The sequence below is a fragment of the Pollicipes pollicipes genome, unplaced genomic scaffold, assembly GCF_011947565.3.
Source record: "Pollicipes pollicipes isolate AB1234 unplaced genomic scaffold, Ppol_2.1 Scaffold_4881;HRSCAF=5763_pilon_pilon_pilon, whole genome shotgun sequence".
Classification (NCBI taxonomy): Eukaryota; Metazoa; Arthropoda; class Thecostraca; order Pollicipedomorpha; family Pollicipedidae; genus Pollicipes; species Pollicipes pollicipes.
This window is the reverse complement of record NW_023596576.1, coordinates 21,049,903-21,076,956: the sequence shown is the minus strand read 5'-3', so window position 1 is coordinate 21,076,956 and position 27,054 is coordinate 21,049,903. Positions and strand designations below refer to the sequence as shown.

At 58.6% G+C, this 27,054-nt stretch overlaps 1 protein-coding gene across 1 annotated transcript; it reads right to left on the bottom strand.

Annotated features, from left to right (window-relative positions):
• Positions 1-2,473: 2,473 nt before the first annotated feature.
• Positions 2,474-26,789, bottom strand: LOC119100725 (phospholipid-transporting ATPase ID; the record flags this gene model as incomplete). The annotated part of the gene is given in 16 exon segments (XM_037223815.1): positions 2,474-4,091; positions 4,721-4,824; positions 5,470-5,695; positions 7,801-8,024; positions 10,469-10,737; positions 12,450-12,467; positions 13,565-13,751; positions 14,601-14,705; positions 15,160-15,331; positions 15,765-16,066; positions 16,398-16,560; positions 23,440-23,532; positions 24,109-24,271; positions 25,115-25,256; positions 25,796-25,865; positions 26,615-26,789. Coding segments are annotated over 16 exon segments (2,950 nt in total), but the record flags the coding sequence as incomplete, so codon positions are not given.
• Positions 26,790-27,054: the final 265 nt, after the last annotated feature.

Here is a 27,054-nt window from a genome sequence, read left to right as displayed (position 1 = left end):
TCTGGGTTTTAGCTTGAAAGTTTCCCAGAAGCAGTCAGCATAAGCTCTCGGGCGTGTAGCTCAGAAACTATAGGTAGCTCAGCGTGCAACTCAGCCCGCACTTTGGAAATACGATCGCTATTTTAAAACCAACTTTCCAGGGCAAATTTTTCAGTCACCTCTAAAAATCGGCAGTATTGAATATGGTTGTACGAAAGTAAAAAGCTATGGGTAGGATAAGCCCGTATGTGCTTAAATGGAATGGCTAACGGCTTGGGTTTGTAATTATTTTGAAAAGTTCTTGTGCATGAACACGAACATGGGAAGGACTTGCACGGAATGTTAGGCAGATACCTCAACTGTATAGGCTTTTCAAAGTTATTACTTATCATTTCGATACAACCTCATCATCATTAGCTCCATGCACGTTACTTATGTGATTAGTACCTAATGCAAAATAAGCGTGGGTGCAAGCTTAATACAAGTTTCATTCATTTTTAACAATTAGTCTGAGCCAGTGGCGTCAGTTTACATACTTTGCGGGGTCTGAGCCCCCGGTGCTGACTGGATACCCCACCATGCTTCTCTCAGCCCCGCCCCCCCCCCCCCCAATGCACATGAGCGGAGGAAATTTTGGTCCAAATAGATGCCGAACAATTATTATTACTATTGGTATGCTAGATAGCAGGTACCTAAACACATCAGCTTTAGCATCATGTTAATTTTATACCAGATAGCATCTTAAAGGCCCGTGATGTTCCTGTCATGCTACCTCCTTCATTTGTTAGAGAGTTCCACATTTCTATGGGGCTTTGAACTGAAATAGCCCTCCAGAAGATCATTCGGTGCAGTTCATAGCCCTTCCCTTCTTAAAACAGCCATTTGTTTCGTGATTTCATGTTTGATTGCCTCTTGGTCTGCTGGTCTCTCATGGTTTGCATGGTCTCTAGTTACATGGTCTTATGATCCGGACAACAGGTGTTAAGAAAAATAGTTGAGACCGATTTAGTACCTTCTAGGTCAATTATGGGTGACCTCCTTGACCTCCTTGATCTGAATTTTGTTAATCCACGTAGGCTGCTTTCCTGTTTTGGGTTTACTTTTCACCTATCAAAACACATTTGAGTTCAGTAAGCCTGTTCTAAACCCGGTATCGCGATGTACGATTACGCCCTCGGGGTTCAGACACAGGCTTGGGTCCCCGCTAGCCATATTGGGAACCTGCCCGAGGCTGGGGGGAGCGAAAAGCCGATGCGGGTAATATTTCGACTTAATTTTTTAAGTTTTTACACCACCAACGTACAAGGTTCGACAACTTTGTACAAGAGCTAAGAGGGCAGCCGCCCGCCACCCGTAAACGCGTCATTGGCTCTGGAGTTGGACAGACCGCGGGTTGTGTCGCAGCGCGCCTCTCGGGCCTTCAAGTTGTCGGCCAAAGGGCGCGGCGCGGCGCCTCCTGCGCGCGCCGTTTGCAGCCCCGTGACCCACTTGGCCGGGCAGCCGGGCGGCTCCAACGCTAGCGGAACGCGGTTCATATGTACAGCACATGACACTTCCCGCCGCTGGCCGCCCGCTGGAACGCGGTTCATATGTACAGCACATGACAATTCTTGCCGCTGGCCGCCCGCTGGAACGGCATGAGGCGAACCCGGACGGTGCAGCGACAACAGCGACGGCGTGGGGGGCGGCGCCTTGGCAGCGTGCTCACCTGCCCCGTTGCCATACCGGGGAAACCCACAACCTCTCACACCACACCGCCAAGCCGCCCAGCGTGATCGTACACGGGCTCTGTATCGGCGCATTCTGCCGCTGATGTCTTGTCGTGTGGCGAGCTCTGTTCGCAGCCTACGGCAGGTGCGTGTTAGCGGTTGGGACGGTGAGATCTCTCTCGCCTGCACGACTCGGCGTCTGCAGCTACTGAGCGAGCTGTGTAACTGTGTCGATCCGCGCCGGGAGCCGGAACGATCCGCGCCGCCGGGCGCCGGAGATGTGCGAGGGACGGACAGCGCCGCCATCCGACACTCGCTCACTCTCTCACTGCCGGCGCCGCCATCCAACGCTCGCTCGCTCTCCCGCTGCCGGCGCCGCCATCCAACGCCCGCTCGCTCTCTCGGTGCCGGCGCCACCATCCAACGCTCGCTCGCCCTCTCGCTGCCAGCGTCACCATCCAACGCTCGCTCGCCCTCTCGCTGCCAGCGTCACCATCCAACGCTCGCTCGCTCTCTCGCTGCCGGCGCCACCTCGGCCGTCAGGAGACGCCTGAGCGGACCCGCAGGTGTCGCGCGGCGCGACGCTGGCCCTACAACAGACCACACGCACGATATCTTGCCGCCTTTTATTGTGTCGTGTAAAACAGTAACAAAACTATTACGTCATACACATCCCACTGTAACGGCCCCGGCTGGGTGGGATGCTCGAAGCCGGACTGGAGCCAAAATGGCGCATGTGACGGTGTTTGTTGATGAAATTACGGAACATAATTACACTCCTATGTAGGATTGCATGGCTAAAAACATAAGAACTATGACGATGCATTACAGCTTATCACCATTCAATAGATCACCGATTCACCCCAGGCCAGCCTCCTTGGCCCTAGCCGGCCCCTTTGGCTCGGCCCCTATCCCCAGGGAAATCATCGGCATCGTCAACTGCGTTACACCTAAGGCACGAAAACAAACAGCGTCCCTACACCAGCACGCCGTATTAAAACAACAGCACAGGACGTCATTGGTGATTTTAAACGCTTCAAAATGATGGGTGCGAATGGAAAGATACGCAAGTTCCAAAACGAAAAGAAGACGAAGCCACAAAAACACCCACACAAGGTTTCGATGGAGACAGAGGCGCGCACCGAAGACTAATCGGTGGGCTTACCTCAGGCAGCAGAAATAACAACAATGACGAAATCATGCGGATTCACATTTCGCGAACACAACCCTGAACCCCGAATTGTTCGATAGGCTATTCAGCACAACGCAGGAGCACGAGTAGATATTTAGCGGAGCGACTGTATATCATGTCCCCAGACTGCCAAGACTGCATTCCTTCTCTGAGGTAACCGCGGAATCAACAGCAATCACAAACCACTCGTAGCAGAGGATCAGGATCCACGAATTCCGCAAACCTCGTGCACGGCACGCTCGTCAGTCAACAACCAAGGCTCACTTCACCGACGGCCAATAGCAAACAGCGGGGGTCATATTGTTTCAGTTGTGCTCCTTCGGTGCGTCGTGTGTGTGTGCGTGTTGGACCACCAGTACCTCGCTTATTGCTGACGTCACGTGGGATTGAGACGAGCGCAGCCGACACAGGCGGATCTCCACGCTCGCAATATGCCCGGAGGCGTCCGGCGCCAACGGCAGCGGCGGCAACGGTATACACGGCTTGTGAAACGGCCCGATAGACGGGAGTCGGTGTTCTAGCCAGACGTTGACACCCGCCGTTCACAAAAATAACTACAAAAATACCGTTTTCCAAACGGGTCTGGGCCGGATGGTGGCTTGCTGGGCACGGCCGACGGCGGTGGCGAGCCGGAGGCCGGCGGCGGCGGTGCTGCGCTGGCGGGCGTGCCGCGCTCACCCGTCCGCCGCGCCGCTGCTGGACCGCTCGGTGTAGAACGTCACCTGAGTCTCTGCGCGCGGCGAGGCGGCCTCCGAGCGGCCAAGCGAGAACATCGAGAGCGAGGCGAGCGGCGCCGGCCGGCGCATCATCTTGCCGGACGTGATGAGCCGGCCGAAGCCCTCCTGGTGGGCGAAGGCGTAGCCGGAGCGGACCGAGCGGCCGCGGCGGCGCGCCGACGGCGTGCGCTGGATGTCGTCCAGCCGCCGCTTCTGCGCCTTGTCTTCGCGCTGTTTGCGGCGCACCAGGTCGGACAACGTCGGGTGGAGGTCGACAAAGTAGAAGCGCCATGCCAGCACGGGCACGGTCAGCACGATGACAGTCAGCACGGCGGTGAACCAGAAGTTGGCCTCCTTCATCGCCATGCACAGCGAGCCGACATACGGCCCGCCCATACCGTAGTTGTAGACGAAGTGCAGCACGACGTAGGCCAGCAGCGAGCCCCAGACGCACACGTGGTTCCACGCCGTCCAGTAAGCCGTGTCCAAGCAGATCTGGAACGTCGGGCACGCGTGATGCCGGACACCCACGCCTGGTGGGGGAACAGGCTGACACGCGCCAGGAGGGACACAGCCATACGCCCCGGGAGGGACACGGACACACGGCAGGGAACAGCTGACGGTGCGCGGCCCACGAAAAGGGCGGAAACGCAGCGCGGGTGCTTCACGCCTGAAGCTAGGCAGGTTGACCGGAAAGGAGATGGAGAGTGGAGGTGCAGTTCGACCGGCGCGCTTTCTCCCAAGCAACGGCCGGCCTGTGGGTACGCATGGCAGAGGAGATTTGCGCTCACCTAGTTCAACACGACATCAACAGTTTTTGCCGGCATCGCCTCTTCTAACTCAGGCTCACAGTCGCTCTTCTGTTCACACAGGTCATCCGGCTTAAAGGTCCAGTGCCACCAATATGAACGCCCTTGTGTCAGTTCAAATGCAGATCTGCAATGCCACACTTCATCCGGCGCACACTGCATGGCAAATTAGCAGTTGCAACCACCAAGCTAAAAACCGGGGCTGCAAACAACAACAAAAGCTTTTGAGCTATGTTGGACGATGGCAAGCAGAGGGATATATGGGGCTAGAGTCTCTATTGACCGATGCACACCTGACATCCCACAACAACCCACCTGCGTCGTGACCACCACCACGAGAATGGTGGCCACCACTGCTCCGAACAACTGGTGGTCGGAGATGACGTAGCCGTTGGGCGAGAGGGCGTCGCGGTAAGTGCCTGAGAGACGGAACAGCCGGGTCAGCAAGGGCGAGAGGGACCGCCCGGCCTCGCTGTCGACCCTGCCTATACCGGGTCCTCCCTCCCCTCCCCGGCCCGCCCCACCAGACAGGCGACGCCACCGTCTCTGCCCCTCCCCCCTGCCCCACTTTGCTTTGTTCGTAGGCCGCCCGTTGAAGCCGATTCCGTCCGCCCCCGTCTCCCCTCCCCCAGTCCCACTGAGTGGATGTCGAGGCCTCGGCGACCGGATCCCCAACCTTCACCGCACGGGGGTCCTCCTCCCTCACCGCACGGGGGTCCTCCTCCCTCACCGCACGGGGTCCTCCTCTCTCACCGTACGGATGTCCTCCTCCCTCAACGTACGGAGGTCCTCCTCCCTCACCGCACGGGGGTCCTCCTACCTCACCGCACGGGGTCCTCCTCCCTCACCGCACGGGGGTCCTCCTCCCTCACCGCACGGGGGGCCTCCTCCTTCACCGTACGGAGGTCCTCCCCCCTCACCGTACGGAGGTCCTCCCCGCTCACCGCACGGGGTCCTCCTCCCTCACCGCACGGGGGTCCTCCCCCCTCACCGTACGGAGGTCCTCCTCCCTCACCGCACGGGGGTCCTCCTCCCACACCGAACAACAGGTCCTCCTCCCTCACCGTACGGCACGACGAACAGCACCAGGGATGTGAAGAACCCATACAGGGCCGCCTTGAAGAACTCGGCCTTGTTGAAAAACGCGTTGAGCAGGCCGGGCGTGTACAGCTTGGGATAAGTCAGGCTGTGTCGATCCTTGACATCTTGGTCAAACACGGCAAGTGCGAGGACCGGCATAGACGTGTAGAAAAGATTGTAGACGGCAATAAACATAGGGTCGAAGATGGTCTGAAAAGAACGAAAACCAATCTCGGTGGGGGGCGTGGAGCAGACAGGCCGTGCACGTGGACCAGTGCACAAAGCACACCACGAGACGACAATCGAACCGCCCGCGCACGCGCAGACAACCACGAGCCAGAGAACACCACACACACACACTCACACACGCGCGCACGCACGCACGCACGCACGCACGCACGCACGCACATACGCGGGAGTGGCATGCCGCGCCGGCAGCTGCTGCTCCAGGTCGGCCCACAAGACGACAACGAGCAGTGGCTCCGTCTCGGCAGTGCCTCGGGTGGCAGACGGCAGGCGGCACGCAGGCCGGTGCGGTGCGCGTGCGCCGTGACCGGCCCCGGCCCCGCCACTCACCGTACGGCACCAGGAAGAGCAACAGCGAGGTTACCACACCGTGGATCAGGCTGCCCACAAAGATGCGCTTGTTGAAGAGCAGAGAGCGCATTCCGGGCGCGTACAGTTTGGGATGGTACAGACTGCTGGCGGCGCTAACGTCCTGGTCGAACACGCCCAGCGCCAGCACCGGCATCGAGGTGTAAAACATATTGTAGGTGGATATAAAGAAAACGTCGTACACCGTCTGAAAGGGACGGCAGACAGGCGAGCGCCGTTAGCCGTCGGCGGCCCGCCGACCGGCAGCATGCCTGGAGACGGGACCGGGGTCACGGCTGGGGTCACAGCTGGAGCTCCAATCAGGGCAGGGGTCAGGGCTGGAGTCAACACAGAGGCCAGCGCTGGAGTCCTGATCGCAACAGGGCTGGGGTCCAGGCAGAATTCAGGACCTGAGTCCGGGAAGAGTTCGGGTTGGAGTCCGGGCCGGGACAGGACTGGAGTCCGGGCAGAGTTCACGGCTGGAATTCGGGCCGGGACAGGGCTGAAGCCAGGGCTGGGGTCAGGACCGGAGTCCGGGCACGGGCTGAGCTGGAGTTAGGGCAGGGGTCAGCAGTGGAGTTAGCGTCAGGGTCAGGGGCAGATCCAACTCATCAGTTGTGGACCGCCACCACCACGCGCCACCCAGAGCACTAGCACACATCTGCGGACAACACGGCCTGCACTGGGAATCCAGGCAACGAACAATGAAACGTTGGCGCATAGCATGAAAGCAGTATAGCGCATATGCCATTATATGCAGTAGATAGTAGGTCAACATTTTATTGCAAGCAAATCTGCATTCTATTCAAATCAGAAAGGCACACGCCGGGCTGGCTAGAACGGGAAATATTTACAGGGCATCGTAAGTGTCTTTGCATAAGAAGCCATACATAAAGCGCTCGGGCAGGCAGCGAGGCACGCGTTTGAAAATCAATCAACATGTTTTTTTCACACGTCATCCTGCAAACTAACGGTTTGGCTGAGCCTGTTGCCCATCTTAGATAGTCTTGATCTTGATGTACGATTTGCATGCATATTTACACCCAATATAATAACACTGCATCCGAAACAAAGCGTTGTCACCAAGATTACCATTGGCATTGATGCACACACGCGCCCGCCCGCCCGCCCGCACGCACGCACGCACGCACGGACGCACGGACGCACGGACGCACACACACACACACACACACACACACACACACACACACACACACACACACACACACACACACACACACACACACACACACACACACACACACACACACACACATACACACACACACACACACACACACACACACACGCGCGCGCGCGCGCGCACGCACGCACGCACGCACGCACGCACGCACGCACGCACGCACGCACGCACGCACGCACGCACGCACGCACGCACACACACACACAAAGTCGGTTGGTCGCACCGACAGGACAGCACTCTACGAGCCCATCACGTGCGCAGCAGCACGCCGAACGAGAGCATATGATCGGTGACGTCAACCCCCCTGGCCCCTTAAAACGCGGCCTGCAGGCGAGGCGCGGGCATCGGACATCGCCCTCTGCGTCTTCACCCGCTGGCGGCCGTCCTTCAGTCGTCCGCCCGCTGGCGATCGGGGCTGGAGTCACCTCCGTAGTCCTGCCCTGGTGCACGGCTGCGTCTCTCGGGAGGGCGGCGGCACACGCCCGCCCCACCACCTCCACCCCGGGGCGGAGCTCACCTGCGCGCTGAAGCCGCAGAAAAACGAGTACCAGAAGTGGCAGAGCGTGAAGGCGAAGTTCTTGTAGAAGAAGTAGCGCAAGAACTTGCACATGCGGTAGTAGGACCAGCGGCCGTGCACGAGCAGCAGCCGCTCCAGGTAGCGGAACTGGGCGATGCTGTAGTCGGAGGAGAGGACGGCCTGCAGGCCCTCCTGGCCCGAGATGCCCACGCCGATGTGCGCCGCTGCCGTCATCAACCGGGGTCAGCAGGTGGCTCTCGCCGGCCGGCCGGCGGGGGTCACGCCCAGGCTAGGGGCCACTCGTCACGGCAAGAACAGTACCGTGACGCGGACACTGACCAGGGGTGGCGAACCAGGCCACGGTACCATGACACGGACACTGACCAGGGGTGGCGAACCAGGCCACGGGATCATGACACGGACACTGACCAGGGGTGGCGAACCAGGCCACGGTACCATGACACGGACACTGACCAGGGGTGGCGAACCAGGCCACGGTACCATGACACGGACACTGACCAGGGGTGGCGAACCAGGCCACGGTACCATGACACGGACACTGACCAGGGGTGGCGAACCAGGCCACGGAACCATGACACGGACACTGACCAGGGGTGGCGAACCAGGCCACAGTACCATGACGCGGACACTGGCAAGGGGTGGCGAACCAGGCCACGGTACCATGACACGGACACTGGCAAGGGGTGGCGAACCAGGCCACGGTATCATGACACGGACACTGACCAGGGGTGGCGAACCAGGCCACAGTACCATGACGCGGACACTGGCAAGGGGTGGCGAACCAGGCCACGGTACCATGACGCGGACACTGACCAGGGGTGGCGAACCAGGCCACGGTACCATGACACGGACACTGACCAGGGGTGGCGAACCAGGCCACGGTACCATGACACGGACACTGACCAGGGGTGGCGAACCAGGCCACAGTACCATGACGCGGACACTGGCAAGGGGTGGCGAACCAGGCCACGGTACCATGATACGGACACCGACCAGGGGTGGCGAACCAGGCCACGGTATCATGACGCGGACACCGACCAGGGGTGGCGAACCAGGCCACGGTACCATGACACGGACACCGACCAGGGGTGGCGAACCAGGCCACGGTACCATGACACGGACACTGACCAGGGGTGGCGAACCAGGCCACGGTATCATGACACGGACACTGGCAAGGGGTGGCGAACCAGGCCACGGTACCATGACACGGACACTGACCAGGGGTGGCGAACCAGGCCACGGTACCACGACACGGACACCGACAAGGGGTGGCGAACCAGGCCACGGTACCATGACACGGACACTGGCAAGGGGTGGCGGACCAGGCCACGGTACCATGACGCGGACACTGACCAGGGGTGGCGAACCAGGCCACGGTACCATGACACGGACACTGACCAGGGGTGGCGACCCAGGCCACGGTACCACGACACGGACACCGACAAGGGGTGGCGAACCAGGCCACGGTACCATGACACGGACACTGGCAAGGGGTGGCGAACCAGGCCACGGTACCACGACACGGACACCGACAAGGGGTGGCGAACCAGGCCACGGTACCACGACACGGACACCGACAAGGGGTGGCGAACCAGGCCACGGTACCATGACACGGACACTGGCAAGGGGTGGCGAACCAGGCCACGGTACCATGACGCGGACACTGACCAGGGGTGGCGAACCAGGCCACGGTACCATGACACGGACACTGACCAGGGGTGGCGAACCAGGCCACGGTACCATGACACGGACACTGACCAGGGGTGGCGACCCAGGCCACGGTACCATGACACGGACACTGACCAGGGGTGGCGAACCAGGCCACGGTACCATGACACGGACACTGACCAGGGGTGGCGACCCAGGCCACGGTATCATGACACGGACACTGGCTAGAGGTGGCGAACCAGGCCACGGTACCATGACACGGACACTGACCAGGGGTGGCGAACCAGGCCACGGTACCATGACACGGACACTGGCTAGAGGTGGCGAACCAGGCCACGGTACCATGACACGGACACTGGCAAGGGGTGGCGAACCAGGCCACGGTACCATGACGCGGACACTGACCAGGGGTGGCGAACCAGGCCACGGTACCATGACACGGACACTGGCAAGGGGTGGCGAACCAGGCCACGGTACCATGACACGGACACTGGCAAGGGGTGGCGAACCAGGCCACGGTACCATGACACGGACACTGGCAAGGGGTGGCGAACCAGGCCACGGTACCATGACACGGACACTGGCCAGGGGTGGCGAACCAGGCCACGGGATCATGATACGGACACTGACCAGGGGTGGCGAACCAGGCCACGGTACCATGACACGGACACTGGCCAGAGGTGGCGAACCAGGCCAACCAGCGAACGGCTAGCTGATAAATCGTGAGTAACAATCGCTTCACAGGAAACTGGGCAAAACAGAACAGAAAATAACACGAATGTTTGCGAAATCGCGCCATGCGCAATTTCGTCTCGTTTGTCAAAACAGATAAAATGTCAGAGGACAAATATCGTTGCGGCCGAGGCCGCATACAGCTACCACAGCAGACCCCAGGTGGACTGTTGCCCTCGGCTAATGAAGGCCCCCTGGCCGTGAACGGAGCCGCCACGTCTGCGCCCGCTCCCGCAGCCCGACTCACTTTTGATCATGGACACGTCATTGGCGCCGTCACCGATGCTCAGCGTCACGGCCTTCTTGTACTTCTTCACCAGCTCGACCACGAGCGCCTTTTGCAGCGGTGTGACGCGACAGCAGATGACCGCCTTGCACTGGCAGGCCACCTCTAGGAACTGGCGCTCCAGCTTGCTGGTCAGCGCCCAGATCAGCGAGTGGCCGTTGATGACGAGCGCGTAGCCGCCGCGCCGCTCCGACTCCTCGACGGGCGTGTCGTGGCCGTACCCCTCGTCACTGCCGGCGGCAGAGGGGGCGTCACCGGCAGTGACAGGCGGAGCGGCGCCGCCGTCCCCCGGCCGCTGACGGCTGCGCCACTCACACGCGATGGGGCCTCGCGGCTCGCCACTGCAGGACAACTGCGGAGCCACACCGATAAATCTGCCGCAAAAGCGACGCTTATGGCAGCGAGCATTCGGCGGCGGCGAGTGCCGCCGGTGTTATACGGCATCTATTTGTCGGGTAACTCGTCGCTTTCACCAGCGAGGTATTCGATACACAAACAAGTACCTGCAATAACAAATATTCATTGTAAAAATATTGCAATAGCAAAGAGCAAATTCAACACGCCATCTAAGAACCAAAACTACAGCACTGCAAGTTTGAAGTATTATCTTAACATTTCGTTTAGCGCACGATCATTGCATCACACACACCCGCGCGCGCGCACACACACACACACACACAGAGCATTGGACAAAAGCGCACTCCAATGTCTGCACAGGCGCGGTAGCCGGCTGGCGGTCGACCACTTCAGCTCCAGACGCCATGCAGAGGGCGCATGTTCGCTCCGGCCCGGCAGCGGCCGACCGCGCCAGGCTGGGGGCCATCCACGACCCGTTCGGTCGGCCCACCCCTACGCACGCGGACGCCTGCACGGGCAGCACGCGGCAGCGGCGGCCCAGCGGCCGGGAGCGGCACCCGGGGCGCGGACCCGGCGTACCGCCAGTGCAGTGTGGAGGCGGACGACAGAGCGAGCGTACACCAGTGAGGCACGAGCCGCAGCCGGCGGCGCTCGTGGGTGCCATGCGATGGCAGAGGCCGGTGACAGGCGGGTGCTGCGTGCCCGGCTCATGCAAGCCGGCCACAGTCCTCAGCTGTCCAACCCCACCGGTGGACAAGGCTTGTGCGCGCCCGGCCGTGCTAACTAAGTCCGTGCCCGCACCGCAGCCCACTCTCAGCTGGTCATACTTCAGATATACGCAGTTTATCCCTAGCAAGTGTGCAAAGACGTTGCTATAAAGCGGAACATGTTTACAAAATATTACTTCCAGCCAGTACCAGATTAATATCACTCGGGGGCCAAAACTCGGCTATCTTTTTCGAAGCAGGGCATGTGCATTAGAAACTCACGAACGCCTGAGTGTTCTGCAAGACAAACCAATGCCTGCATATCGTGACGCATGATGAGACTTCTTTGGTATGCCTATAACAATATCCATGACACAACGAATGCCACGAAATGTAATGGTATGTGATGTAAAGTAATGGAACTTAAAAACATCAATACCTAGACGGCACAAACTAAAAACTTTTATGGTCATGATTTAACAGCGAGTTCCCTTCAGTTCACCAACACAATTATTTCAAACCTACATCTTTTAGCAGCCGATTTCACCATTTTGTTGGATGACATGCTGCCTGAATAGTCTCAATTTTCCCTGCCAACTTTTTGCCAACTCTGATAATATCAGGTGATTTGTTTTTATTTCCTCTCAGTTCAATCCATGGGTTGTTTTGCGCCATGAATGTGCCTCCTCCCGGATCCGCACGAATTATTGGCAAGCTGCAGGCTGCGCATGACCAGAGTCGGAAGCGCGGAGCAGGCCACGGCAGACCGCGGCCGCCCTCGACGGACGCCACGGCACAGTCGGCGCTCGCGACCGCAAGCGGGGCGTGGCGGCCAGCGCTGGTGGCGCCGCGGTGCGGTGGCGTGGCCAACTACTCACGTGTGGACCGTGCCGCCTCTGCGGGACGTGACGTACAAGTACGTGCGGCTAGCCCAGCCCACCATGGAACAGACGGAGATCAGAGCTGGCCGACAAGCGGCCGCGGCGGTGGGGCATGCCTAGCGACGGTGCTCGCCCCCCCCCCCCTCCCTACCGCACACGGACACACAGGGTGACGACTATCGACGAGCACCATGCTGGGCCATGGAGGGTGCCGCGCGCTGGTCTAGTGACGGTGACACTGGGACGGCACGTGCAGGCGGTGGTAACGGGATCCACGCCAGTTTTGCCCATGCGGGGCCCCAGACAATCGGAGGAGTTCAGCTGCTATATCATCGAGGTCCATGTTTCAATTTGCCACCTCACAAATAGCACCGTGGCATCAAGTGGCACGACACGAACACGCCAGTTGGCGGGGGGGGGAGGGGGGGGGGGGGGTACATCGGTCCAACACGACCCCACAGGTATCTTAGAAGCTGTACGTTTGATATCCCCCATCATCAGCATAAACACGTAGTCAGAATAGCAGTGCACGATGCGTTTCGCTTTTGCATAATGTCCGGCAAAATACTCATGCGACTATCATCGCCAATTTAGGAGAAGCTGAGAAAAGATGAGCAAAATACAGTTATCACTCATTATCATCTATAATGTTCGGCAACCGACCCAAAATCGTAAGTTTCTTCGCCCGCAGGAGGCGTGCACTGTCGATCCTCGTGAGCAGGCATCCCTAAAAAAGGCCCCAGAGCCCCGCGACGGAAGTTGGCTACAGCATCGCGACACGATACACTGCGTCCTCATCGCTGCTCAATCTCTGCGAAGCTACATTTGAAAAGACACATCTTCGCCGAGGGCCTCCATAAACAGGACGTTGCCTACACTCAGCTGACGTTCTGACAGTTCCATATCCGCACTAGCTGCCACACGTCGATGTTTCAGAGAAGGCAACCCGACCCAAATCGCAGCATGGCAGCGACCACGACGTCAACGACCAATTCACGTGGATTGCGCGGCGCCGGCGCGCGCCGCTTGCACCCCCTGCTTGGTCAGCAGACAGCTGACCACTGAGGCCGCCTCGACGACGCCGATGGCGGCGGCGGTGGCGCGCTGCCTACCTGAACGTGACCACCGAGAGCGACTGCTTGTGGGCCGGCTTGGCGTCGGCGGCCGGCCGGTTCAGCTCGTCCAGACAGCTGTTCAGCTCCGTCTCCACCTCCTGCATGCTATGGCCTTCCACCACGAACACGTCCTGCAGGTCGTCCGTCAGCAGCTGGCACGAATAGCCGATGTTGATGGCCGTCTCTGGCGGGGCAGACAGCGCGCGGTCAGACCGACTGGACGAGGCGGGACGAGGGGCGCGGCCAGGGAGAACGAGGCGGGACGAGGGGCAGGATTAGACCGACTGGACGAGGCGGGACGAGGGATACGGTCAGACAAGACGAGCCAAGACGAGGGGTGTGTTCAGTGCCTGCGAGCTGGGGCGGTGCACAAAGTTCAGGAGGCCGCACGGATGGTGCAGCAGAAGACAGCAGCATCCGTGGCGGCTTAATTTCAAGGTACACCACCAGATGGCAGGCGAAAGGGTCACGGCTCCGGCGCGCGGCATCACTTTTACACACGTTTACTCGATAAAACATGAGCATCATGTCCTACACAAGCTGGATTGGAATGCTTTTGTCCCCTTACCAAACGGCTGACAATTGATGACAGCCTCCACGCCACGAGCAACAAAGTAGCAGCAGCGTTAAACATTTTCAGTGTGACGTGGCCCAGCCTCAGATAATACTACTTTAATACACTAAATGGTGCTTGTGCACAGAAATTTGCTGACCAGTATTTGCATGGTGAGCATGCTGCATTTAAAATCCAGTCCGGCGTCCGAGCCAGATGTACAATGGTTGAAATTATTCATTCGAACTCACTACTATGGAATTTCGCATTACTTAAAATTATTTGTAATGTGCACTTCATAGGCGTTCTCAACACGGACACAACATTAAAAGAGCGTATTAAATCTGAGCACACATCAGTATCTTCCGGATTTTGCTCTGCCTGTAGCACCACCTCACCACCGAACGGCCCCTCGCCCTCCCGTTGTGTCAGCCTTCAGATGGCCGGTAGTTGGGTGACGCGGATCGGCCGGGCTGTTACCCTGTTTGTCGCCGGTGAGCACCCAGAGGCGGAGGCCGGCCAGCATCAAGTTGGCGATGGTGTGAGGCACCCCGTCCTGCAACTTGTCCTCGATGGCAGTGGCGCCTGCGGCAGGCCGACGCGCGGTCAGCCGTCCATCGTGCACATCACACAGATCACACAGGTCATTCAATCGTACAGATGGCACAGATTATACACATCGCACAGATCACACAGATCATAAAGATGATTCAATCATACAGGTGACACAGATAATACAGTTCGCACAGATCTTACAGATCACACGGGTCATACAGATCACACATATGATACATATCACACAATCATGCGGATCACACAGGTCATAAATATCACACAGATTACACGATCACACAGATCGTACAGATCACACAATCACACAGATGACAGAGATCCTATAGATCTTGCAGATAACACAGATCGCACGATCATACAGACCACACAGATAGTACAGACCACAAAAATCATGCAAATCACTCAGATAAAAAGTCGCACAGATCACACAGACCATACGAATGACACAGGCCTCGGCTGAGCTCACCTATCAGCATCAGGTCTCGCTCAATCTCCTCGTACAGGGTGTCCAGCTGCTCCTCGCGCTGCACCATCGAGGTGGATGCCTCGTGGTGGCGCAGCTTCCAATCCTCGTAGTAGGCCTCGTCCAGCTCCTTGTACGCCAGCACCAGCGTGCGGAGACCCTCGCCGGCGAATTTCTACCGGTGGTCGCGGCGACATTCAGACCCTACTCCACTGGTCCAGCACTGCCTTGACATCGAATCGCATGATGCTGTAAATGCATCTTTCACTAGCTGGGTACAGGCAACAGCTTCGCAAGGGCCTCATTTGAATGCTGTAGCAGGCTGACATCGTCTGAGTTACTGCGGCCAAAGACCTTACGACTCAAAATACCGCGAAAGTGCATGGCTCATCAACAGGCCGACCAACAATCCGACAGACAGACAGTCGGCAAAAACAGCCGCCTTCCCCTGAGATAGGAAGCGCAAATCACGCCAGAATCGCCAGAAGCCGGAATCGAAGTCGCGTCTGCCTCATGGAAGCCCGAGCCGCTGCCGACCGAGCTGTTCCGCCGGCCGGCCATCAGCCTGACGGCCAGAGGGGGCCACCGGCGGCCACTCCGCCACCCACCTGCAGGTGCTCCTCAGTGCGGCTCTTGAGCTCGGGCTCAGTCGGGCCCATGCGCTCGAACAGCACGTTGTCGGCGCCCTTGCAGTACAGCCGGATCCTGCCGGCGCGCCTCAGGATGACCGACATGCGCTTGCGGACGTTGTTGAAGTCCAGGATGCAGAGCACCTCATGCTCCTCGTCGCCGCCCGGGCCGCGGATCGTGATGGAGTTGGGCGTGCGGGCGAGGAAGATGAAGCCGAAGTTGCGCGCCGCTGACACCAGGGCGTCCTCGTCCGGTGACTGCGCCTGGTACTTTAGCTTGCCTGGGGAAGGGGCGGAGACGGCGCGCCAGCGGTCAGACTCCGGCAGCAGTGGCGATGGTGGCTGCCTACGCCGTCGCCCGATATAGAGCTAAAGCGGTACCGGCACACAGATGCCAATTAGGCGCTACCACCTGACGGCACGCTCCCCCTGTGCTAGCACAAACAGCGGAAACGGCCGGCATCCGGCCGCTCGCGGTTCACAGAATGCCGAGAGGCCGGAAACGAGGGCAAGGTTTGACGGCGAGCGCTGGAGGGAGAGCGGACACTGCGGACGGAGCGGAGCCGAGCGGCAGCCGAACCCTTGAGCGCCGCCGCCGCCGCCGACACTCACCGTTCTTCTCCTCGGGCATGACGGTGTGGCAGAGCGCCAGCAGTCGGAAGAACATGTGCGCGTCCTCGTCCCCACTGCGCACGGCGTCCAGCAGAGTCTGGTCGTAGAACCGGAACGACTCCTCGGCCATGGCGTTGGCCGAGAAGTCCACCGGCTTCGTGTACTGGCGGCGAGAGGACACCAGTCACCGGCGAATCTGTCAGCGACCCCGCTCGCCCGCCCGCGGGGACACGCCCAGGAAATTTGTCTGGTGGGAGGAGGCAGGCTCGAGATCACCATGTAAGCCGACTGTCGCCATCCGGTTAGGATCTCCCCCCCCCCCCCACCCCATGGGAAGTTTTGGGCTTTTTTACCCCCGACTGGGGGGAAGGAACCAGGAGCCGAGCTTGGGAGGTTTTGCCGCGCAGTTACATGTTAGACGGGTGTCTTGCTGTCGCCGTCTGTTAATCCCGTTATGCATGCGTCGTCCGGCTTTCAAAATGACGACAGAACGGATAGCTCTCGTTAGCTACCCATCCACCGACCGGCTTGCTCAGCCATCGGGTAGCGCCGATTTGAATGGGCTGGAATACCAGCATTGGGACTCATCTACCAGCTTTAAAATTTGTTCGTCCCATTTGATGAACGGTGCAGAGTCCTCAAAATCATTTGTCGCAGGCACAGACATCAGCGTCGAAGCCACGGCTGCTTTTCACCGGCGCTAACGTCACCCGGAACAGGACGGAGCACGGCCGTCTCGGGCCTCCAATAGGCCAAGTGGTGATGCACATGGCGGTCAGCGTCGCTCCTGCCACTGGCTTGTTATTCGGCCGGCGGGGAGCAGGCCCTGGTGCGGCCTCATGTCTTGCCTGGAGGTGTGCGGGTAGCGTATCCGCGTGGCTGCCTGGGCCGGTGTCTGCTGGCGCCCCTAGCAACGACCTGAAGCCCTACCAGGATCTGCTGCACTTCCGGACGGTCGGAGCATTGGGCGTGTGGCATCGCCACTTCGTCTACTGGAGGTCCGAGATGATCGCGTTTCGTCACAGCTGGCTCTGGTATATGAGCCCTCCTAGCGGGTATTACAGCTGCGGTCCGAGATGATCGTGTTTCGTCAGAGTTCGATCTGGTAGATGAGCCCTCCTTGCCGGTATTCCAGCTGAGGTCAGAAATGATCGTGTTTCGTCACAGTTGGCTCTGGTACAGGAGCCCTCTTAGCGGGTATTCCAGCTGAGGTCCGAGATGATCGTGTTTCGTCAGTTGGATCTGGTAGATGGGCCCTCCTAGCGGGTATTCCAGCTTAGTCAGATCGGAGCCAGCCGGGGCCTAGATGAGTCAATCGATGAATGCCAAACCAGCAGCGTCCATCCGTTTGATCATGATTTTGAGAGGTTTGCAAAAGAGACACGTGATTTCGCAGGGAGGGACGTGCCAATGATTGATATTTTTGCGGGCATTGTAGCCATTAGCAAGCATTAGAAGGTGGAAGTCACCGGCCGATCAGCCTCAGGGTAAGGAACGTGCAATGAGTACGCGTCGCTGGTGCGTACCTTATCCTGAACGTGTACTGGGTACGTGTCGCTGTTTAATGACGTAACATGTGGGACGTCTTTATAACGACTCTTTTACGGAATGATGATGTAACGCGAATGTCTGCTTGATAGATGCATTTTTTCATTGGACATGGCTTGACATCCTGTTTTCTTTTGGTGGAGATTGAGCAGAGAACAGAAAGGTCGAAGTGAGGTGAGATGGGGCTCAAGCTAGGTCAAACCAGGGTGCATGACATTTGTAAACACACCATCCAGCCCCTTTTGTCGCAATGATTTGTTTGATATCCATCTCGACGCAGTTCAACATCTTTCCACTTTAGCACTGCCGACCCCTACCCGCCGTCCGAACCTTGCTTCCCTTGAGTGAAGTGTCACATAAGCCAGGTGTTATGGTCAGACATCTGGAATCAGTACAGTACGAGGGCTAAGAGGGCTTGCGGCTTTGTGTCAAGCGTTCAAGTCGATGAAATCCTCATTTTTACCATGGCTGGCTGACCCCTCAGAGGGAAAAATGGGTGTAGAAGTCCGAAATTTAAGCTCTTTGCGCACCCCTAAACATGCATGACTTTTGAAGAAAGAAATAAAACTATTCAGTTCACTTTGACCTTGAGGCCATAGCCACTAGCCCTGAGAAGCCACACTTTTCCAAAAGTGCTATTCTGGGACAACCGGCTGACCGCTGCCAAGCAACTGGCGCAATCCCAGCCGCAATGCTGTTAACAATGTGCCATGGGCATGATGAAGAAAATAAGTACTTCTTGAAATACGAATGCGATCACCATCCACACTTATCGATATGTAGACGGTTTCACAAAGCCGACAGGTTGGCCCGCTGCGCGCCGCCTGTACCGCGCCCTAGGCTGTCACCGAGCTACCAGCACGTTTGGTCGCTGAAGCCGCCAGCGCGCCGACGAGCCCATGACGAGAGCCGGTTTACGGCGCCGTAAAGCGGTGACGATCGGGGCCGGTGCGGTCGACCGCTGATGATCCAGAGCGCCCGCCATCGAGCCGAGCCACGCCTGCAGCCGCTGAGACCGGGCGGCGCCCGGACGGCGCCGGTCGGCCGACGGGCTCGGCTCGGCTCGGCTCGGCTCGGCTCGGCTCGGCTCGGCTCGGCTCCTCAGTCAGCCGCGGTAACTCACGTCCGCGGGCTGAGAGCCGTCTAGCGCCAACATTATATAGGCCGATGGAGACGTCAGTGTCGGACTGGAACGCCTCCCCTCACTTCAGTTCCGAAGCTGATTTGAGGCTTCTTACGAGCGCTGCGTCGGTCCGGGCGTTTGAGGCACATTGACGCTTAGGAGTATGTTGACACTAAAAAGCACTACACTACACTCTGGCGGCGACGCACTGCTGGTGTCAGCAACTCATTTAAAGGGAGTGTGGGCACTGTATGGGCAAATGTTGCACGCTCGGGATGATATAAGAGAGCTGAGACCTTTGCCTCAAGTGTCCACATCAATGTCAACGTCCGTTTTTATAGCGCCTTGCCCACCCTGGGCGAAATGGCTTTACATTACCGAACTGGTTTTACTTCGTTTACCTTCGCAGATTCTCTAAGTATGTATGAATTTTGACAAAAATAATACTACTGCACTCGCCTTTGACCGCGACTAGGAATTTGGGCAGCAAACAGTGTGGTACCATTAGCTGTATCCCCAAAAATCTATTTCCGCCTCCATTAGTGCCATCAGCCATTAGTGCCGCAACCATTAGCCGCGAGGTTAATGCAAAGTTCCATAGCGCACGAACACGGGACGCCCCAAGAGGTCCGATACGATACCTGACCTTCAGAATGAATGAATGGTAGAGGAGACTGTCCACCATTGCAGGTGGTGCGCACAACAGAACACCCCCAGGCGTGAAATAAGCTCACCAGCTTAGGTCGATCTGAGCATATTCCAGTCGATATGCTCCGACGGTACGTAGTGTGGGCACGCGCGTTGGTGTGCGCCCCAATCGGTCGCTAGACTGACGTTGAAACTCATCACATTTAGAGCGTCGGTAAAATCGGCAAATATTTCGTAGGTAATTTCAGTTACCTGTGCAGGTTGCCATAGTACCAACGTGATCTTGGGAACCGCGCTTTCAAACCAGCAAAACATCTTTTCACGAAAATAAACTTCGCGCCACAATTAATTAGTACTTCAAACGCATAACATAGCCCTTGCTACCAGTGACGTTGCTACAGCCATGAAACAGCTAGCAACATTTACGGCGACCGGAAACTTCTAGGCGCACCATTTTGGATTCCATCGCAAACTACGCTGACCGGGGGGGGGGGGGGAAGTAGTCTCAGCCTCAAGCTGGAATTATTCCTCCCTACGACAATCCAAGGATAAACCTCTCTAACAGTACTCCCACATGAGCTAACTAGCTCCAAAATTTGCGACCCAGCACTCCATCTTAACAGAATGCATCCCTGACTGTTACACGTGGGCCACGCGTGACCCTGTTCCGCGGCCATCCATGATCATGGCTAAACTCGGCAGGATTGGCCTCACAAGTTTGCCCGTAACATTGAGACTCGCCTCGAACATGACATCTGGGGTTTCACATGTTGCAGTCCCCAAAAATGCTGCCCAGAAGCATCCGGCTCAACACAGCTGAGCGACAGCTTCGGCTCCCGAGTCGTGCATTCCTTTTTTGGCGAATGTACATCACTGCTATTTTCAGTGCTTAACATTCTCTACGCGACACCATATGAGGTGTCCGTGCTACTCAGAAATCTGCTTTCCTACAATTAAAAAGAGCGAAGCATCTATCTCGCACTCGCTCTCGCTCTCGCTCTTCAATACACTTTGTTTACAGCGTATATATATATATATATATATATATATATATAAAGTGCATGAAATAACGTAGCATGGCACCACATCATTGGATGTAGAACAGGTGAAAAGGATTCTCATTGTTAAGCTCACTGTGATCTTAAACATTGCATGGGTAAGTAATAATTTGCTACCTAAAGTTACAAATAAAATAACATAATCGGTACCATACCTTGCAACTCGAATGTCCGCATTTTCTGAGAAGGGACCAGAGCTTTGGGATGCTGAGAGCCACCCAGACCCTCTGGCCAAATCCTTGGGTGGGCCACTGACCGTGTGAATCCAAACGCGATGAAACGAGTCAACAAGAAACTGTACGGTGTCCCAGCGTAACAAACAACTGGAAGAACATATAGTAGTCTTATCGGTATCTACTCCGCACCCGAAATCAGGACAAAGCATCCAAACTCCAGTTCATTACGGTCGATGGCGGCGTATCATTTAATGCTCCAGGGAGCCTCCGACGTTACGCCAATAGCCCATCGGCCGGACACGTTCTCCCGGCACGCGAACGCCAAATCGCCTGTCTGACCGTCTGTCTGTCCGCCTGTCCGCCTGTCGGTCGGACCCGCTAATGAGGTAAAGGTCTGACTGATTGAGTCGGTCACGGCCGCGCGGCACACTGGGTAGTCCGTCACAGCCGCGCGGCACACTGGATAGTCTCACAGCCGCGCGGCACACTGGATAGTCCGTCACAGCCGCGCGGCACACTGGATAGTCTCACAGCCGCGCGGCACACTGGATAGTCCGTCACAGCCGCGCGGCGCACCGGACAGTCCGTCACGGCCGCGTGGCACAATGGACAGTCCGTCACGGCCGCGTGGCACAATGGATAGTCCGTCACGGCCGCGTGGCACAATGGATAGTCCGTCACGGCCGCGTGGCACAATGGATAGTCCGTCACGGCCGCGTGGCACACTGGATAGTCCGTCACGGCCGCGTGGCACAATGGACAGTCCGTCACGGCCGCGTGGCACAATGGATAGTCCGTCACGGCCGCGTGGCACAATGAATAGTCCGTCGCGGCCGCGTGGCACAATGAATAGTCCGTCACGGCCGCGTGGCACAATGAATAGTCCGTCGCGGCCGCGTGGCACAATGAATAGTCCGTCACGGCCGCGTGGCACAATGGATGACGCACACTGGATGACGCCACCGGATGACGCTATCTGCCGTCTAATGGCGCCGTGGCGGGGCCAGCCGACGGCACCGGGGCTGCAGGCGTTACCTACGTTACGGCCCCTCAGGCGCGCTTGGAGGAAGCAGCTACCCCAGCTTGTCGTGGCAATACATGGAGCGCCGGAACGGCGGAAATGAATCACTCATTCACATGAAGTCTTGAGACACAGCTCGCACAAGGCTTTTCACGAGACTCCGAATGCAGCGTAAGCAGCCACGAAAGGAAGTTGTTAGAGCCGACTCAAGGCCTGAAGCCACGCCACACACCGCCGGCGGCAGTAGGCAAACGCCCCGCCCCAGGTGCCGTCCCCCGTCGCGGACCGGGCGACACCGGCGGGCCGATGGGATACCCCCACCTGGCGTGCCCACCAGGGCGTTACGCACGCCGGCCGGCGGTCCTGTCCGGCCGTCAGGCACGCCGCCCGACTCTCGGTCCTATGAGCACCGCGGGCCGACTGGAAGCCGCGGCCGCCGACGGCCCGCCGAGCTTCACACCATGCTAGCGGCGGCTCGCTGCCGCCCGGCAGCCTCCCTACACAGCTGGTGAGTGACACGCTACGTGCGACGTCCGGACCGTCGGTGGGGGCGGCGGCGGCGGAGGCTCGGGCCACCCGCCATCACAGCGCCGACACCCCGCCTATACCTCTGAAGGCCGCCAGAGCTTCGAGCTAGCGCAGTTGGTATGCAGGAGGCAGTCGTTTAGGTGATCTGTTCGCAGTGCTGCGTGTCTGTTTCGATGCGATCGTTTCCAAGCTACAACAACGCGTTGACTCGTCACTCGCTCTCGGGCGTTAATACCACAGTTGCATGAGTTTGCCAAAGCTTTGCGACCAAAACCTGCAGGTAACCGATTTGCCTTGTTGCATCTTCCCACAAACACTCGCGTTCATGCGTGCCATGCGCTACACCCTTCCTTCACATCACTTCTTTCCTCACTCCAAATGTTTGCTTTTGCACCACTCTTCGTGCATAGTTATGATCTTAACTACGACATCATCACGTCACAGTGCTGAGGCTTTGTCGACCTCTCGGTCGTAAGTACCTTGAAACTACCCCCGTTCTCATCAAAAGGGAGTTGCGAGTTTTTTACACAGGCAGTGAATTGCTTCTCATTCGATTCAGCGTTGTGGATGTCAGTAGCCCACAGTCCGTGCCCCCGCCGTGACGTCCTGCCTCCTGTGGTCGAGAAAGCACCAGCCGTAGCGCCACTCTGCCCACACGTCGACCAGACGGCTCCCGTCGTTCGTTCACGTCATCCCCGCGGGAACACAGATGCTGCGCGAGTGCCGGTGGAATATGTGGGGACGGCGGAGCGGAACTACCTGGATAAATTATACGACGCTTAGATGAGTGTCAGGGGAAATGAACATGGCCGAAGTCGTGGATACATCCCGCACTTGGGCAAAATGTCAAACCAAGCCAAAACGGCGAAGAGCACGAAATCACCTTGAAACCCCAGTCTGCAAGCATGACAGCACTTTTCACGCAGCCAAGCAGACTTACCTCGTTGGGTTCCGTGACTTCACCGATAATCGGGTCGATGTAGTCGCCATAGCATTTGCCCGCTATCGAACATTTGTTGAATAGCATGATGTTCTGAAAGGGACGGCAAAAAAGGTCCTGAATGCGCAGCAGGTACCTGGTGGCATTCGGCGGCCGCCGGGGCAGCACAAAGCCGAAACATACACGAAAAGGACACTGCATATTGGCTGTATTGAATAATTATTCATGTTTTACGGCATACCGGCAGCTACTGCAATTCTTTACCCATGGACAAGGGACATGGGAGACCGAACACGGAGTACCTATACCGTTGAGTCCCTGCCAAACTCCAGCCTTTACGTACCTAACTGGTCCAGGCAAGCTTGTCGCCTGATTTACCCTTCATCCCAAGGGGCACGAGGGTCATTTGATGGTCATGATAAAAGGACCATCATGTCTGACAAACGTAGCGGGACCTTCCCACCTGAGACTAGGACGTCAGCTACCCCGCCGGTCCGGCCCGATTTGTCGGCTCCCCCCCCCCCCCTCCCCTCCCTCCCTCAGCGCCTTCCTTAACAAACGCGATACACTCGTCCCACCTGAGTGTCCCACCTGAGAGACTCGGACCTCAACCACCTCCGCAGAGCGGGCCCACACATATCCACAACCACATGTGACACCGGCACCCACCTGGGTGAGCGTGCCAGTCTTGTCGGAGAAAATGTACTGGACCTGACCCAGCTCTTCGTTCAGCGTGGTGGTGCGCGCCTTGGCGGGCGTATCCGTCTTCTCGTAGTACATCTGCAGGTCCCAGTTGATGAGGAAGCTCTGCATCAGGCGGATCACCTCCACACTGGCGGCGGTGGCAGCTGGTCAGTCCAACGCGCTCCAGCAAACAATGTGACCGCGCCGTGCACACGCCGAGGAAAACTTCCAAAAGCATCAGCATGGCTGTTCTCTGTTCCAAGAAAGAAATAAGAAATGTGCGTGTGTAGGGATCGTGCCAGAGCTTGTTCATACCCATAGAAAAACCTCATCGATACGCGCACGTCAATACTATCTGGACACAGAAAGCACACATCCCCTAAGACACAGACACGGGCCGTAATGATCCCGAGCAATAACGCCATGCTTAGTGTCAGTTCGTTAGCTCTCAGAGCTGGAATCCTAGCTAGAGCTGTTGGCGTCGTAAGCCGCCAGCTGCCCGGTTCTGGGCTGGGCTGGGCTGGGCTGGGCTGGGCTGGGCTGGTCTGGGCTCCGAGATAATCTTGCAACACCCCCTCCCTCCACCCCCTCTCATTAGGGTCACGCCGACAGAGCCGGCGCCGTCTGCATAATGGATCGGCCCGGCCGCCAACGTCCGATTAGCGCCGCTCAAACACGGCCGTGTTTGCAGGGCCACGGCACGGCCGCCAGCGCGGCTGGTGAGGTCCGGATGCACCAGACGGCAGCGACGGGGGAGAGGCCAGGCCCGAGGCACACGCCGTCCGGCCTCAGCCGGGAGGCGGCGCCGCATGCGGAGCGCGTCTGCCCCGGCACCGCCCAGCCGCGCCGCGCGACGCCGCTCGCGGAGTGCGGCTGCCCCGGCACCGCCCAGCCGTGCCGCGCGACGCCGCTCGCGGAGTGCGGCTGCCCCGGCACCGCCCAGCCGTGCCGCGCGACGCCGCTCACCTCCGCTCCGCCTCAGCTGACTTACCTGACATACAGAGATATAGGCACGACGGTGTTGAGGGCGATAGCGTAGGAGAAGAAGACGAGCAGCGCAATGACGGTGGCGCCACCTGCCGGGTCGTCCGGCACCAGCGCATCCCACGGCAAATACACACGAAAATGCTGACCTGCCGACGTGCACACCGAGCTCGGTCACGCCGAACGGAGGCGGTGGGCGCCGGGGGCTCACACCAAGGCGCTGTACGGGATGTTGATACCGGTCTCGGCACATCACGGTCTGGTTTTACCTGCGTTAATTGTGACATGGGTCAAGCTACACAAAAAGCCCTTCGCACAGAGCGCTCTGTAAACATCCAGGAGGACGCTGAGTGCGGCGTGCAACGACCGAGCGGTAACAAAATATGTCTTATGATAATGTATATGATGTCTAAGCGAAAAGAGTCAGACACCTGTCGCTCCATCAGCTTAGCCCTTTATCACAGCACAACACGTCGCTTAAAATGACTTCAGGATGAAGTACGGAAGTTGTACGGGACGCTGTTTAGGACGTTGAACGTAGTATTGCTCAGGCATGTCACGTTCGGAGTCTATCAGGGGGAATGACGTTCTTAACGAGCCCCTGCACGGTCGAAGGCGGCGAAATGACGCCGGTTGGCGCTGAAATGATAGCGCTGCTAAGCGGTCTGCTGGAGAAAAATATGCTTACCTGTAACAGTTTCCCAAATTCCGCAGGCAATAGTACAAAACAGGCACATCAGTAGTAGGAAAAACACGATCTGAAAAGAAAAAAGACATTGTTTCAGAGTGCGAACGGTGGGGCCAGCAGTCGGCCCAGACCAAAACGGGTCGGGCCTGCTGACGGGGCGCCGCCGAGGCCAGCCGCAGCAGGCCCCGCGCCGGCGCGGCGGGTCATCATTGAGGGGGTCTGGCCGGTCCAACCCCATGGGCGCCGCCGAGGCCAGCCGCAGCAGGCCTCGCGCCGGCGCGGCGGGTCATCATTGAGGGGGTCTGGCCGGTCCAACCCCATGGGCGCCGCCGAGGCCAGCCGCAGCAGGCCTCGCGCCGGCGTGGCGGGTCATCATTGAGGGGGTCTGGCCGGTCCAACCCCATGGGCGCCGCCGAGGCCAGCCGCAGCAGGCCTCGCGCCGGCGTGGCGGGTCATCATTGAGGGGGTCTGGCCGGTCCAACCCCGTGGGCGCCGCCGAGGCCAGCCGCAGCAGGCCTCGCGCCGGCGTGGCGGGTCATCATTGAGGGGGTCTGGCCGGTCCAACCCCATGGGCGCCGCCGAGGCCAGCCGCAGCAGGCCTCGCGCCGGCGTGGCGGGTCATCATTGAGGGGGTCTGGCCGGTCCAACCCCATGGGCGCCGCCGAGGCCAGCCGCAGCGGGCCTCGCCCCGGCGCGACAGGTATCACTGAAGGGGTCTGGCCGGTCCGAACCCACGGCAAGTCTTGCCACATTGCGAGCTGCTGCCGTGCCTATACAGTGCGAGTGTCACGGCAGGGACGCAGCGCCACGCCCACTCACCCCCAGGATGATATAGTTCAGCAGGCGGTCGATGCTGGTGCGTTTGAACTTGGTCTTGCCCGAGTTCTGCATGAGCTTCGTCTCCCGGCCGGCGAACACCACCACGCCGTAGCACCACTGGGTGTTGCGCAGTACGCAGCCCCGCAGCAGAATCTTGTCATTATCCAGCGCGTACCTGCGGCGCCGAGAGCGCGGTCACTGGGCAGCCGGCGACGGTGGAGGCACAGGCGGAGGGCAAGCCCACCAGCGTGCGAGGCTGACCGGCCAAAACGTACGCCAGACGGATCTGACAGCTTACTGAGGCCATGGTACGTAGGTAGGCACGGGCCATCTCCGACCCCAAAGGGCATGAGGCAAGCTTGCTGGCTAACACCAAACCAAAGGCAGGAAACACCAAACCAAAGACGGGGAACACCAAACGAAAGACAGGGAACACCAAA